This window comes from Polyodon spathula, chromosome 20, assembly GCF_017654505.1.
Source record: "Polyodon spathula isolate WHYD16114869_AA chromosome 20, ASM1765450v1, whole genome shotgun sequence".
Lineage (NCBI taxonomy): Eukaryota > Metazoa > Chordata > Actinopteri > Acipenseriformes > Polyodontidae > Polyodon > Polyodon spathula.
The window spans coordinates 4933247-4950181 of record NC_054553.1 but is presented as its reverse complement, the minus strand read 5'-3'; the positions used below and the strand labels follow the sequence as shown (position 1 = coordinate 4950181).

General features: G+C 40.8%; 1 protein-coding gene across 2 annotated transcripts in view; it reads right to left on the bottom strand.

Moving 5' to 3' along the window:
• LOC121295892 (dystrophin-related protein 2-like) overlaps positions 1 to 16935 on the bottom strand; it is a 52882-nt gene that overhangs the window by 21456 nt on the left and 14491 nt on the right. For both annotated transcript variants that reach the window (XM_041221015.1, XM_041221014.1), the window contains exon 2: positions 3897 to 4061. In XM_041221015.1, coding sequence (XP_041076949.1) covers positions 3897 to 3943 — 47 coding nt within the window. In that variant the 5' untranslated portion in view covers positions 3944 to 4061. The remainder of the gene's footprint in view (positions 1 to 3896; positions 4062 to 16935) is intronic.

Here is a 16935-nt window from a genome sequence, read left to right as displayed (position 1 = left end):
TGTGTTTTATAATGCAAATGGGAAACTATAATGGTACCTGCCAGCAGTGTGCTTGAACGTAGATGGTCATTAGCATCAAAACATGCTTTAATATTCAGGGTTTGAGGCAGAAATACAAGAGCTGTGCACAATAATTGAACACAATGAGGAAGGGATTGATAATACAAACTATAAGCGCAGCAGCTCTGGAATGAGTGCTTTTGGCCTTTGTACACAGAGCTGGTACAATTACTTATATTGTCCACACAAAAATATACACCCATTGAAGCACTCTGAAGCACTTTATATTAAAGAGCAGAACAGCCATGGAATTACAATGTAACAACTACGCAATTACCAGCGGATGTGTTCTTACATGGTAACTACCATACAGTTACATGGAAAAGGCATCTAATAAGACAATGGCACAGGTCCTTTCCATGTAATTACATGCGTATTCCACCAGTAACTAACAAATATTGGTAGTTGGCCAGATATTGGTAGTTACATGTAAGTTCATGGCTAAGTAATCTGAAGTGTTATTGCACACTCAAACCCTTGCAGGATTATAATGCATGCATGCATTCACACACTAAAGAGGTGCAGTGCCTGATATGTTCTGAAGTAAAAAGCTTTATTAATAGCTAACATGCTGTCCCAGAGGCTGTTTGAAGTGTGGTGTGTGCCCACACCTTCAGCTTCAAAAAGAGATGTTTTGAAAAAGCTAACAGTTTTATCAATACATGCATAGCAAGCAGGCGCAAGTTAAAAAAGGTAGAACCGTTATAAACCGAAAAAAGGTTTCAAAGAGTGATAGACAGAGAGAGAAACTATAAAGACATGTCTTTACCATTGTGTTTTAAAATTAGTCAAAGGCTTTTCCTATCACAGTCTTAGTCTAACTGGAGTTGGAGCGAACTGACTGGCACCTTATTTTAAACTAACTGGTCAATCTTAACTGGGTTTTATCAGCACTATCTTGGTTAACTCTGCAACAGCACTACAAAATACACTGTAAAACTTTACAGTGGCTATTTAAGAGATGTTCAAGAAAATCAAAAAAGGCAGAACTGTTAAGTAATATACAGTGTGTGTGTGTGCGTGCGTGTGCGCACATGTGTGTGTGTATGTGTGTGTGTGTTTCTAAACTAATACAACATGTTTGTTTTTAAACCCTATGTATACAATGCTTACATAATGACATGCATTATCCATAAATGCTCATTGCTGTTGCCTGGAGCGGGACAGCAAAACCGGACCATGAGGAAGAGCATATGCCAGGAATTCCCTGGGGAACTGCTGTCCAGGATATGGAGCCTACTGACACACAACAGGTAAAGCTTTCTGCCTATGTAAACGCATGGCTGTTATGAATTATGTATGGTCATTTTAAGCATTTTCATTTTGCATGGATTTCAGATTCAGGTTTACCAACTATGCTATTACCAGCTTATTGCATGTTCAAGATGCGGAATATATAAGCAGAATAATGGTTATATCTCCTTATTCCTAGGTGGAAGCCAGTCTGCCTTCATTTGAGCAAAACTAGGGAATCGTGGCTAGTAATATGGGAGGGAGCGTGACAGGCCAGCGTCACTAGCAAGGTTGTTTCCGTCAGGAAAAGAGACTCAGACACAAAAAGCTGCAGTTCAAGAGCTATTGCGCAAGTTTATTAAAATGAATAACAAACAAAAACACACTAAGAAACACACAAAGAGGTGCAGTGGCCAAAACAAATGGTTGAAACAAATGGCAAAACATCTCGCCCTACAATACAACAACCCAATATTCCCCACACACAGTAAAAGGCTTAGTGGTTTATTTCTGATTTTGTAACTTTATTTGGTGTGTTTCTCCATTCCGAAAAATTATGCTAATGTCAAGTTGGTGTGAATGGTTTTTAGAATTGAGTTCAGAATCTGATTTATGGGTCGGCAGAATGATTAAGTCACAGTGTGAACAATTTTTGAAGTCTCATTTTGGATTCTGCTTATTCAAATGCATCGACAGAATGGCTGGGAGTATCATATTTTGCTGCGTTCCTGAATTTCCAATCAGAAAATTCCTCAAATTCAGCTGTTTAGTTTAGGGTTAACCATGCTTTATTTGTCATGCATTGCACTTATTAGATAAGTATGGAGAACCATTCAAAATGAGATTGCAGACATCCAAAAAAGGAAAGAGAAGTTAAAACAAATATATAAAAACCCTTAACGCTGCCACTTCAAAGTGTTACCAGTTAGATGACTATTATTACTCTGAAAACCTTGCATCCATCTAATCCTGCAACAAACAATGTGCAGTGGGAGTTTATGAAGGGGTCTTATCAAGGTTCAATGTGTAATTAAGGACAAAGAAACAAGCTGTGTGTCTTTTCATCACTTCGAACCATGGCCTGTGTGAGGGTTCATGTTGGGTCTAGTGGTTTCTTCCTTTAATTCAAATGCTGGGAAACAAACCCACGACAAAACACATCTAATGCAATAAGCTGTAGATGACACAGGTAGCATAGCCCAAGGACTAGACAACTGGGAAACGTAATAGTGAATCACAATTATGATTTGCTTAAACAAGATACTTGGGGGAAAAACTGACACAACTTATAAGCTATTTCAAGGGAGTTTTGCAAGTTTGGTGGCTTTGGTTGGTGCTGTATAGGCCTGAAGTTTGTATGTGTCAAAGTGAAAATGCCCCGTTAAGAAATATTCATAGTGCATATAGCAAGATCCTCTTCACTTATTATATCTCCTGTCATGTTTACTTTAGTTTGTCTTTGGAATTCAGGAATGTGAGGACCTACATTCAATTCCAGTAAAACAGTCCAGTTAAAAAAAAAAAAAAATACAGCAAAGAGCAAAAAGATATCCTCACCCACAAGGCAATGCTAACAAAACTGAAAGCATTATGTGCAGCACTCATTAAAAATGGAACTGTCACACACTAAGATAACTGGCTTTTACAGTACCATCAAAACGGTTAATAGTTTTTACCAAGGTTGGAAACACAACTGCAGTATGGGCAGTTCAGTGTTTTTCTTGTTGGGTAGCTGACCTCAGCCTCACCTCCCTTTGGCTGTGATGTGACTGGAACCTCCTGTAACAATGAAGGGAATTCTGTGCTGACAGAGCACCCACACAGCTGAGGCTTGAGGCTCTGCAAACATTTCAAAAATGTCTCTCGCTGGACCTAAAGAATGTGTGTGTCATTTACAGCTCTGCTCCGAGGCAGTAACCTCAAGATAAACAGTTTTTTGCAAATTATTATTTAATGTAATTGTTTGTTTGTAAATCTCATGGATGACAGTATTTTAACCAAGAAGGCTGTTTGCCCAACACAATAGTTCACACTAATGTGCACCAGCAAATCACTACACTCCTAGATCTGCTAATAGTCCGTGTGCATGGTGTTCGGCTTTTTCGGGAATACTTATGTTACAACAATCTGTGTGTTTCATTCTCTCACACATTTTCAGATAACTCCAGCAAACTTTCATATAAACACACACCCAGAAAAGAAAATGTACATCACACTGTGAAGAGTGTGTAGAGCCACCAGGCAAGTCTCCTAGGGATACAGTAAGGTTCCTGGTAGGTCTTGTTGTTTTCCACTGATGTGTGCAGTTTTGAATACCGAGAAGAACCTGCTAACCAAGATCTTCAATCAGCCCTCCATCATTCAGATCTGCTATCTTGCCTGACTGAAATCCACTAACTGCGTTCGCTAACAGTAGTTTAGAGTTTAAGGTAAGACCACGGGGGTTGATTTGATCAGCTTATACCCCGCCTGCATAAGCCTCAGCTGGATTTAATGATTGAGCCTTTAAAGAATAGGGTAAGTTCTGTATCCTAGTCACGAAGCCCCTCACATCACCACCACTCTCCTGCACACACTTGAATCACGGGCCCTGGAGGTTTTACCTGATGCTGTGGGATTTGCGCTTGATTTCGCTCCAGCAAAGGTTCATCTTGGCGAGTGTGTCCCGTTGGGGCTTTCCGCTTTCTCTGTGCTCGGTTCCTGTCCTTCAGGGACCTCGCTCCGATCCCACAGCGGCAGCTGTCATCCTGGGAACAACAGCCTCCCACCTGCACAGACAAGAGGAACTGGGTGAGCTTACATTATATACTCTCTACTGGTTATTGAACTGGTTATTTCCAAGGCTTTCCAGTTCCAATTTAAGAAACCTAAAACACGACACAAACCTTTCCCAGATTGATTGTATACCATTTCATTAGTAAGCCATGAAGTGACTGTACTATAATACAAGGCATGCTATAAAATTAAATGATGTAATTATCTTCAATGACTCAAATTCCAGCACTCACAAAAGTAAAAAGAAAAAAAAAAGAACTTGAGCCACACATGCACTTCACCAAAACACCCCCTAAAAAACATTCAAACTGCAACAGACAGCAGTATAAAAAGAGGAAGTACTGAACAATTTAGTTACTATGGGATATGCTGTCTGCCGTACTACTGCAAATTTCCATAATTCTATAAAACACTCAACTGTAGTTCATTTTGAAATACTAACAGAAAATTCAATGACAAAGGGTTCGACTACAAGTCTTTCCCAATGTCATTGACGTTTCCTTTACTACAGCAATGTTTAGAATAAAGGAAAACAAGACTCGCAAATTACAGTGCATGCATTCTGTAAGTATGCAGCATTCCTATCTGTCTGTAGGCTCCGGTCCGTCTTTCTTGTATTAATCGCTCGTTATTGCTCATGACGAGTCATCAGCTGTAGCACACTTGAAATAAATTGATTCCTTTCATTAAACAGTTCCCCTTCCGATCCCCAGTCAGCTTTAGACCGCAATTCTTCAAATGCACAAGTGGAGCACTCGATAGTATAATTATGAATGAGCAACATCTCCAAGTTAATACATGTTCATTATTTATGAATGATCTAGATCGACGACAGGAAAAACTGGATAAAACCACTTTCTCTTTAAGATGTGATTGTTTACCAATGAGTTGCTGTTTTTTTTGTGTTTTGTTTTGTTTTTTAAAGCAGTACATATATATTGCCCTTGGTGGCACAAAACACAATGACTTTATATGTCAGATTGACCTGGTGTTGCAGAGTATTAACCCTTAATAACCCACTGACTCCATACCATTTCAGAGAATTCATCTCTGGCTGTATTCAAATTAAGTACTGAGCCAGCCAAGAAAGAAAGCTATCAGCTACTGCTGCCCTGACCTTGAACCCATAAATAATGGAGTTCCCTTGTTTCAGAGTCTACTACAAATGGAATTCACAGACACGGACTTGATGAATGTAATAACTTACCTCTATGTCAAAACCAATAAAGCTCTCAACTCTAGTCCAAAAAGGTCTGCTGTAATGGATTGCTGTTACCAGCAGGGTGATTTTCTCATAGACTTTGTAGAATATTTGTTGACCAGCTTGGCAGGGGTGGAACCTTGTTTAATTTTTGTTTTTCTAGGAAAGGAATCCAGGGGGCGGTAGGACCCAGAGGTCGCTCCTGAATTCAACCATTGTCCTCAACATTCCAAATCACTCCAACCTGCTTCAGCAATGAACAGGCAGGCAGACAGGCTGGCAAGCAGGCAGTCAGACAGACAGACAGGCAGACAGGCAACCACTCTGAGGCACTGAAAAGGCTTCCTTTATAAGAACACTGAGTTATATTGGGTTCACTGGCATCCAAGAGAGGATACCTATAGGAAGTATAAAATACCTAAATGTTTTCTGATTATTATAGGCCATTTATAAACATTCATATATTTTTGCTATAGGTTTCTTTTTCTATTTTATATTTCTCAAGTTTCTTATTGTCTTAATTTTAAATTATTATTATTATTATTATTTATTATTATTATTATTATTATTATAGTGTTTTTTGTAATTTTTTTGTCAAAACAGCACCAAAGATGGTTTAGGGATTTATACTGTATAAAGGCAGAAGTGGCCATAAAACATTGCAAAATTAAACTAAAAATGAATTAATGCTAATAATGATTGGCTCTTCAAAGTGGCAAAGAAAAAGTAATGTAGGATTTGGCATCATGACCCATTAGCGATTGTGAACAATCGTTTGACAAATATTGAGGTACACGCCTTGCATGCTCGAAAGCGCCATCTAATGGAAGCACACTTGATACACCACAGGTTGAGTGACAGAAAAAAATAACAAAACCATGATCACCATTGCACGCAGGCACTTAAGGGTTAAAGGACAGTTCTGTAAAGCAAGGCTGCCAACCCATTAAGGAAATCGTGCTACCCTTTGAAGATAAGAACCTGGGAGGGGAGTAACAGTGCGGGAGGCCGCGGATGCCTGTAGCTTCACCCCATTGAGTCTGCCAAGTAAGCTCAGTGAGCAAAACAGCTGACAGACAGAATCAGCTCTTCAGTGTAGCGCTTCAATTTTGCCGTAAGCGGTGTCAGATCAGAGCAGACAAGGGGTTGCTCTAATTTACAAGAGTCCCATCCAGCTATCGGACTCCCGGCTGCACATAGCAGGGGGTACTCGCGATGGGTTACTGCGACTCTCTGTGCGAAGCCGAATCTCTCTGGACAGCACCTTGACCCCATTGAAAGAGGGACAGGAGCTCCGGCAGGGCAAGGCAGCGCTTTCATACTAAATCAAGGACGACCAGCAAAACAAAACCTCCCTGAGGTTCTCTGTTTGGAGACTGCTCTGACCCAGATACCTCCATGAGGTTCTCTGTTTGGAGACTGCTCTGACCCAGATACCTCCCTGAGGTTCTCTGTTTGGAGACTGCTCTGACCCAGATACCTCACTGCTACGGGTTTGAGCTGCCAGTGAAAGACAGCCTGGCACTCTCCCTTTGTCAAGCATGTCGTTTATAACATATGCTACACGTCTGAATTATATCAGGACAATCATCAAATTCTTCATCAGTGCCCATATAGGGGTCTATACAATTGATCTAAAGAATGGCAGATCTAAATACATGCCATTTTAATTGCTTACAAAGACATCATTTACTTTAAAGACATGCTGTTAGGTTTGTTAGTTTTCACAAACTCCTGTTTTGGTTTAAATAGCAGTGGTGTTGAATTGACCCAATAAAATCTAGTACTGTAATTCTCATAAACACACAGTAAACATGGTATGGACTGAGTCGATGGTATGGAGATGGTATGGAGATGGATGGTATTCTGAAAGAATGTTTACAAATAAAAAAGCAGTCCTTAAAGTTCAGTGAATTGGGCCCTTGGTCACTAAATTGTACATCTGGATCACAACTGAATCAATCCAATAACATGATTTTTGATACCTTTACACATTATGACAACTAGCACAATTAAAATGAATCACAGCAGATAAGCATGTTTTACTAAGTGACAGAGCAGAAAGACAGCCTCGGCTTCTTTTAAAGCAATTTACATGTGTGTGCGTGTGCGTGTCAGTGTGTGTGTTAGCGTGTATATGTGTGTGTCAGCGTGTGTGTGTAACGTGGTGATGGAGGGATTCAGCTTCAGTACCATTTCCACTTCCATATCATTGTACAGTTGAAATTTGTATTTTTAAAATTCTAAAAGCTGTGAAAAAAACAACCCCTTGGTGTGACAATGCACTTCTTGTTAAAATGTTTGTCTAACACCATGTTTCTAAAGAAGTTTGGACGATGGTATCTCTGCTACATGTCCAGAGGACGTGCGAGGATGTATATTACGTGTATATATGCATGAGTGCATTTGTGCAGCTCTGTGCATGTGTGGACAGGGAGTAACGACAGGGCTAACCGAAGGAGAGGTAGCAATGTCATCGCCAAGCAGCCTGCATGAGAACTCATCTCAGTTAGTCCCCAAACAAATAAAAGACAGAAATGACATGATCATTCCAGGTTAGACGAGATCAACAGAGGAATCCCACCGGCCTTTAGAGCCTTGACGAGCGCAAAGATCCAATAGCATTTAAAACATGATACAAATAGAAAACTCAGCTCATACAAACGATGTAGTCACAAAGGGTTAAACATCTCTTTTCTAAACTGTGCTCATTAGTCCCCTTGCAACTGTGCAGCTGAACTTCCTAATAAACTTTAATACTTTAGAAATACAACAGTATACGTACACTAACCACTGACAAAAATTGTCAGCATGTTAGTAAGCTAGCTGTTAACACTCAATAAACAAGTGCCGATTAAAGTAAAGCCTTGGCAAGTTTCTGCGTCTGTATAAAATCAATACAGATGAATCACAAGACCAGAGAGGCATGAGAACTTGTAGTGCAGCAGCCACAAGGTAGTGTTTCACGGGTGACACAGACCCCACAAGACCAGGCTCTTCTCTCTCCAGCTGCAGCTGCCATCCTTTACAAAGTGCTTCCCATGAGGCTGCTTGTCATTTATTAATGTTGTAGTGTGTCCACAGAGGGCTCCTGGCACAGCATCCCTCTGAGCAGGACCAGCCGACCCTATATGATAAGATCACATCAGGCATCAGTCTCTCGCCACTCTTTCTGGACCCTTCTCGTATGGACAGATGCCTTAAGACCAATGTGTCACCCCTGAGTCGGGAGCCTGATTTTACAGACATGAATAATGTTTCATTCACGGTGTGCCACAGGGATTCACCTTCCCTAGCTTCCCATGGGTCACTGACCTAGACAGCAGGATAAATTGGGCTCAACGGAGTGGAGATTGGGTGAATTTAAGCCCTGAAAAGGTGAATGGAACCATCATTCCAGATGGGATAGCATTATTGCAGATGGTTGGTAAGCCAAGTAGCGCGTCTGTGACAAAGAGACAGAGGATATAACTAGTGGTCATCTAAACTTAAGATTTTCATTTATTAATTTTATTGCTAGAATGTAGCTAGCGGTTGTTTGGATCTGACGGTGCTGTGCAATCTCCTGTTCTGTTTATGTAGATGCGTGGTATACATGTCTACAAGTGCAGGGTCCATGTTCCACTTAGTTCCTGGGTGCAGCACCGGGGGGGAGCAGTGATGAATAATGATCAGCTCAGGACAGAAAGTCCTCAGTAATGGGAGACATTCTCTTTAAATTCTTTGTAAACAACATATGTCGCTCTGTATGGTGAGCATGTTCTAAAACTGCATTCCTGAACAAAGATTCCCTTGGTAAGACCTTCTCTCCGTGCTTCTTGACATATTTCCCACAATGCAATCCTCCTACTCACATTCTCGGTACAACAGCGACTCGGGCATGCTGTTAGGAGGCAAAGAGGAGGGTGGTGTGGGGGCGAGGGAGGTCAGTTTAGAACTGCATTTTCAGAGCGAATTGTTGACTTAACCTTTTATAAGTACGATAAATTCACCTTAGGCTCTTGAAATCAGACTAGGGTTATTTGTTGGATTAATTGAAAAGCCTCTACATCGCCACTGATAACGCTTCTGGGGTAATGAATGTAATTTGTAATTATATTTAGCTACGAAAAATATCACAATGAATACATTTTGATCCCTCTTGATTCATTCATAAAAGGTGATTATAAAGCCAAGATGTCATTTTTCAATGCTGCTAAGAAACAGATGGCAAGAAAAGGCTAACATCAGGGGTCATAGAGCTCTGTAGTGGATGTCTATTACCTGCTTTATATGGATAACACCCTCAAAATATACCAATCTGAGCCTGCCTGCTGACTCGCTGAGCCTGACCCTAAAGGCTACTCTATCCCTTGCCTCCATACTGTTCTGCTTGTCAAGGTCTGTGTGTTATGAACGCAGTTCAGCGGAGGCCAGTGTTTTTTTTTTTGTCTTAGTCAAGAAATAACTTGACTTTCGAGGCTTTTGGCAACAGAACTGCAGTCCACATTACATTAAAATCTGAGTTTGAATATACTGCAGAGTGAGCTCCACAGAAACACATACACACGCACACTGTGAGTTTGCTGTAAGGGGACTTAAAGAAATCCACCTTGTTATATCATAGTAAGATTTCCCCTTCTCCAAACGTGACCCTAAAAACTGAACCATGATATTACTTTCAAGAAAGCAAAACGTGGTACTCTCTTGTTATACAGTATGTTGTTCAGTTCCTTTCTGGCTTTTAAAGTGGTCAGTAAAAAAAAAAAAAAAAGCATTACAGACCTGAATCTGAAATTGAATCGTCAGCTCTTGAACCTGGAATAACACAGTTTATACATCTCTGCTTTTTCACTGACTTTAAAAGAAAGAAGTGTCTCCACAATCATTATTAAGAAAGGCAGCAACATCTATAATATTAGAATACTATAATATTCACAGTATTGGTAGCAAACATAGTTTGACAAAGAACAGTAGACCGCATGCCAAAGAAAAATAAATTGATGAATATACCACATAATTTAATGCAAAACACTGCCAATAACTAGATAAACCCATCAAACTAATATCATGCAATACAATTAATATTTCTGCTTTATTTAGGGGGGTAAAAAGGTTTGTTTCTGAGTTGCAATAAAACTGTTGAAACTTCAGGGTTCAATAGGAATTCTCAATGTATAAAGTCCAGGCATATATTTGAGTGACTCAGACTTAAGACACAGTGACAAGCCACACAGGCCTCAGTCAGAACCCAATACTGCTTTCAATACATACCTTGTGCAGTCATTACAAAATAAATGTCATGTCCTATATAGAAATTGCTGCTTGTGCTAGTTTTCAGAATGCGAGACAGATAGAAATCTGACGGATTTGTGCAGTGTGTTTGATTTTAGCTGGCTGAGTAACCTTTTGCAATGTGTCTCAGCGTGGTGCTGTTGCTGTCTCAGCCAAAATGTTACTGGAAATGAGATTTCATAACCTCTCCAGCTAAAGCAAAATCAATTTTATAAAAAAAAAAAAAGAAAAGTAATTTAAATAACAAATCCTCTGGATCGGGCCCCATTGATGGCGTTTCTGCCTGAAGGGAGCCAATTCGTTTCATTTTTTTTTTTTGACTTTGAAGATCAGAGACTTCAGGAACAGCTCAAAATCAGCTCTCCATCAGCAGCGCAAGTGAAGGCAGGACTCCTCTCTCCACAGCACTGCTTGTCCCCAACCGGGAAGGATCAGCAAGATGTCAGCCACACTTACACATAACTATTTCTAACACACAAGTGCCGCGGACAGGCTTACAAATGGAAGGTGGAGAGAATACAAACAGCTTCATAATATAAGACACACCAACGTACCTCTTTCTCTTTATATACAGTACTGCACCAAGGCTCAGAATGATGAAAACAGGCAAATGCCCTCTGAATTCATCTAACTAGCTGTCTGGAAATTGTTAAAATGAACAATTGGGAAAGCTTCAAGACAACCTCATTATTACTAAGGCAATGTTAATTTTAAAAAGGGAAGAAGTCAAATATAGAATAGATTCAAGGAAGCAGAATAGATCCTCACAGTTAGGAACCCCCACACTTGCAAAGTGACCAACCAGACACAGCACTTTCAAACTGGAAACAGGAATCCCGGTGCCAGTTCAACACATTTCTCCTTTTTCTGTCATGTTAAAGATGTAGACCTTTATTAACACAGCAGGCATACAATGCATTCCCAATGTGTTGTACTGGGGACTGGGGACTGGGGCTGTGAGGGAGACTGGGGAGAGAGTTGATGTTTTTTGCTATTCTGTTCTGTTTGTTTTTTGTAATTATGAACCCAAAGAAATAGAATAAAAAATAGTCTGAGAGACAGGAGACAGGGCACGCTGGACTCTCCTGCAAAAATACCCTTAATCAGCAGAGGGTGAGGAATATGATCAGAAAGCTGCTGAAGTGATATATACTGCTGCCAGTTGTACAACACAGACCCTTGGGTAAAGTCAATACAGAGATCGAAAATCAGTGGCTAGAAAAGCAATTAAAACCAGCGCTGTGTCCTAAATCCATGCCTTTCACTGCTAAAGAACTGCTCCGAATTCCATTGGTCGCAGTCTCGAGCGATGCAATCGAAACTCAAATAAAAGAAACCCGGCACACAATTCAAGCAAAGACATGATCAAAAGCCTTTGCTGAAAGCATCATCCCCTGATGAATTTGCCTTATTTGTTCAATTTCAAATCTCCCCCACAACTCCTCCACTACTATCCTTAGCTGGGAAAGAGACATTGGCAATAAAATACTCTCCACCTTTAAGAAGTTATATTCGGCACGATCTGTAACAGGTGGTAGTGCTGATGTTGAGCAGGAAGGCTAAGAGCAGCTACACAGCACATACAAAGTGAAATATAGTGCACTGTGTAATAAATAATGATGTATGACTCCAGTAGCTGCACTCAGTCAAGACAACTCTTGCTATAAATTATTTTTAATCTTTACTGTTGAGTCAACTATGGTGCAGAAGCCCATTACAACATGCTGGGCTGACAGGTTTTGTCATTTAGCCTAGTCTTCATTTAGTCTGGTGCTCATCAGTAGTCAGGAAGGCAATTTGACCGCCACTCTGCTCCAGTCAAGGCCAAAAAGTGAGATGGTGATTATTTGCATTTGGATTTCGTATCTGTGGTTTATTGACAGGTTTCGAGGGTTACCTGTCTAGAGTTTAGAGGTTGGTTTCATCAACCTGTAGTCCTGTACCCTACCCTGATAAACTGCAGCAGTCTCTGAATGCCTCTGTAATATGGTTTGATACACACGCGACACATACCTGCCCATCCCCTGACTAACCCCTAATAGAATCAGTCTTCTGTGACCAGTGTGATGATGAGTTCTGAAGTCCCAGATCATTACCTGGGGATTAACAGCATCACATAATTAGGATACATTTGCAATAACTGCTTAAAACAAAGCCCTGGAAAAGACAATGTAAGCAAATGGGCTGAGCTATTTATAGTAAGGTAAATTCTGGGATATTCTTGACAGCCCAGTTTCATTTATGGACATCATTTCTTTGGTTTTCAGCTAGTTTTGTTTCAGTTTTTATATCTGCTCTGCTCTGCGGTGGGCAAAACATATCTATGTTGGGATTTTTTTTTTTTTTTACATATACATATATACTGTTGGAAACAATGGATGCATGTGACGATAAAATAATAAGTACATACAGCACTTGTGTTGGCATCTGTCTCCTACCTAGAACCATGTTCTGTTAATTTCATCTGAATGCAGCTTGAGGACTTGGAATAAAAATCAGGCACACACAGAAACAATGCGCAGATCCAGCTCAATTAAAGAACAACGTCTACAGTCTGCTACCTGCCACCCCGCACCCATCACATTATAGAGCGTGGCGAGGAGGACAGGAATTGAAAGGGAAATTAAAGGCGGCCCCAGAGGACCAGGCTGCCAGCAAGGGGACTGCCACATCGGCTCAGTCTCAGCCTCTGCCTCCAGTAGCTCCACTGGGCTTCCTGCGGAGCCACGGGACACTGTGTGAGGGAGGGGGACCTGGAGCAGCAGCGGGATAAAGGGGCTTTATATTCCCCGGTAAATGGAAATTAGAACTGAAGAACATGTAGAACTGTCTCAGTCACTGGTCTAGGAGCTCCCTGCCTTAGCTCCACTAAAGGATTAGCGCTTAAGTCCAACACACTTCACTGGCTGTTGAAGAAAACTCCAGGCTCAAGGTGAAAGGCTTTGTGTCCATTATTTGCCAATACCATAACAACTACAAATGCTAAAAATTGGTTTGTAGTAGATCTCACTTGCTTTGTTCCGAAGTGATGTTTAATTTCCCACTAAATGCATGTAATTCCTTGGTGCTGGTTTGCTATGTTGCCGCCACACTTTAGCGTTCCATTGACCCATTAAGCAGACTTTGTTGAATATCCAGTTTATTTACATTCCCTAAAAGTTGATTGATTGCATAGACCCCAAATTGCTATGTCTTCCACAGAGCCCCATAGAATGTATTACACATCAGCCTTCAAACAGGCATTACACAGCATATTGGCAACCATTTAACATAGTCTAGATTCAGAACAGTGCCCCAGAGGTCAAAAGGCTCCATATAACCAATCTATAAGTCAGCTGTGCTGCCAACCCTACCACCAGCACTATACCTGCAGCAGGATATTACTGTATTAGGAATATATAGATAAATAGGCAGGTCTGTTAAAAGTTAAATTCTGTTTTCTGGCATTCATCTCTGATAGATTCCTGGGGACTAGCTACTCCAGAAGCAGAATCTTTAGATTTCAGAGAAAAATAAGCTACTGTTGCCTTAAATGTTAGTGCAGCGTGCTCTGACCTTGAGATTCCGAGTTTGCATGTGAAAAACATCAGAATGCTTGCTGTCAGTGGGCCACCGAACTGTAGCCTCAAATTTTAAAAGACATAATACTTCAGCTCTTTTGTGAAACATAAAATAATTACTCTCACTCCAAAAAAAAAAAAAGAAAACTAATTAAAGCATCTGTCATATTGACCAATCTTCTGTCTAAACCAACAGTCCAGAAACACTCCAAAACTGAAGAGGAGTCTTAAACTCGTACATTAACAATGACATAAAAAGATATAAAAGACAAAAGATTTCCGTATCGAAATGAAGACTCTGACGGCAGTCAATTCAGAAGAGTCTCTCAGCAGGACAGGCTCACCCAGTCTGTGTAATCAGAGTGACTATATCATCCACAACACTGCTAGCACATCAAGAGATCTGAAATCCTGTTCCCCATAGACAGCCCCACTTTGTAATCTCACAAAGCAAACACACATCACACAACACCAGAATGCTGTATTACAAGTGGCATTAACCAATAAGCTAGCATTACTTGAAATGTAAAGAAACAGGCAGAGGGCCTCGTGAAGGAAATTTGCAACCTGCTGGATTTATTTAGTTGATGTTTTTATATCAGATACGCCTTTGATCATGTATTTTCTGTTTTCTTGGAGACCCCTGTCCAGCCTAGGCAAGAGGTGCTTCCTAAGAAAAAAGATTTGGAAGATAATAAGGTTTTTTTAATTTAAATTTAGAGTGACCAATTTTTTATTTTTTTTTATTTTGGACTGTCCAATTATGTTTTTTTTCCTCACCGCAGTGGGTCCCCCACACAGCACAGACGTTCTGAAGGCGTGTGAGCGTCCTTTGATCTCACAAACCTGAAGCCAGAATCGCTTTTACGCTGAGCATTCTAGAGCAAAAGTGGGCGGGCTACCGATCCTGGAGAACAGAGATCAGCCATGCTTTTTATCCAAATGTGCTCGGTGTATGGCAAGTAGGGTTGCTGTGCTATTCTACAAAGTTTAGCCACGAGTGTGTTGAGTTATGGCTAAGATAGAAGGGTGTACCCCATAACTAAACCACTGGGGTCACTTTGGGAAGCATGGCAAGGATTTTTTTGTCCAGTTACTGACAAGGTCTGCCCCTACTCTGCTTCCAAGATCTACTGAGAAGAGAATGTAACTGTGGATTGGATACTGAAACCAAAACCGTCGCTGGATTTTGTTACTACTGTGGGATCAGTCCTGAAACATGCATACAAAGGCTTGTAATGTTCAGTGGTTACCATGGTGCATTATAGAAGTACTGAAATGAAACTTCAAATCATATGGATTAAATCTTGTGATGCTGTAGGTAGTTCATCCAAAACTTGAAAAACAGTAGGACGTGAGGTTGGTGAAGGCATGGCTCTGATTGGATGATCCAGTGGAAATAGTTACATAGAGTGAAGGTACCTTACACAGGCTACAGACAAGCACTGGCAGACAGAGCACATCCAGGTCAGATGTCAATGCAGAACACCAACTAGGGAGCAAGTGGGCAACTGACTGCGCTTAAGAATCTAAAAAAGAATATTTAGAGATAAATAAAAAATAGAAGACCTGTAGCATCCCACATAAATCCCTCAGCAAAAGTGCAGAGCTGTGCAATTTTAACACACTTCCAAACGACAGTTGGAAACGGTGCCATAAAACTTTAACGCATGGCTGGCAGCGAGCAGAAAGAGAAAAAGCCAGCTATTTTCGGAGCTGTAACTGTCATTCATAATTCAGCTGTGGCTTAAAAAATAAAAAAAATCTGGGCCCTTGCAGCTTGCAGTCTCCCCCTTGATTGGCTTTACAGAAGAAAATCAGGACCTGCCTCTGCGCTATGCACTGACATCGTTCAGTACGGTTATCATTATAGCTGAAAATATTTATAGCCTTATAGGCACACATTCCAAAGTTCACTGGGGGTGGACAGAGAGAGAGAGAGAGAGAGAGAGAGAGAGAGAGAGAGGGGGGATAAAGAGGATTTATACTGGATACTGCTCTGAGCATGTAGGTTTCTGTACAAAGAGGTCCTGTTCCCTTGCTGTGAGTGGGAAAGTGAACATATTGATATTGGACAGTGCAGCTGTCTGTTAAAGACACCATCACTCTGGGTAGACAGAAAACTTAGACTTCACACTCCCTTCAAGAGAAACACTGACATTCCCCACAATAAAGAACAATTATATGTAGCCACGAAGTGGGATATGTAAAAATCCAATTTGAATAAATATTGCCTAACAATACAATAGCTATAAAAGAACACCTTTATTAATGCTGACTGGGTAAAGTAGTGGTGAGACCCTCTACTTTGCAGCATTTCCAAATAAAAAGCCATTTAGTCTAATAAGATAGAATAGGACAGCACAGCTGTGTAAAACTGCAGTTACAATAGCCAAGAATGGCTAAACGCGTTCTCAGCATGATTCCAAGCAAACAGGTGCAAACACACCACCTGAAATAATTTCACACCATTATCAAAAGCAAATAGCTTTTAACTTCGGGACTCAGAGGGAACAAAATACCCCCCCCCCCGCCTCCAGCCCTGAGGAAGCTGCATTAGCAACCCTCTGCCTTCCTCCCTCTACCTGATTAAATTAACAAGTGCCAGCCTTGCTCTCCCATTTCTAGTCTTGAAAAGTCACAGCAAATTTCAGGCGAGCTATTTCACTGCCAGCACAGCGATGCACACTCAGGAGCCTCTCCCATTCAGAGCACACACTATTCCACTCCCCTGACACCTGGCCCTAAATGATGAGAGACACAGCGCTTGTCACATTAAATAAGAAGTCCAACTGAAGGGCCGCTCTCATGCATGTTCAACGGCAGAACATT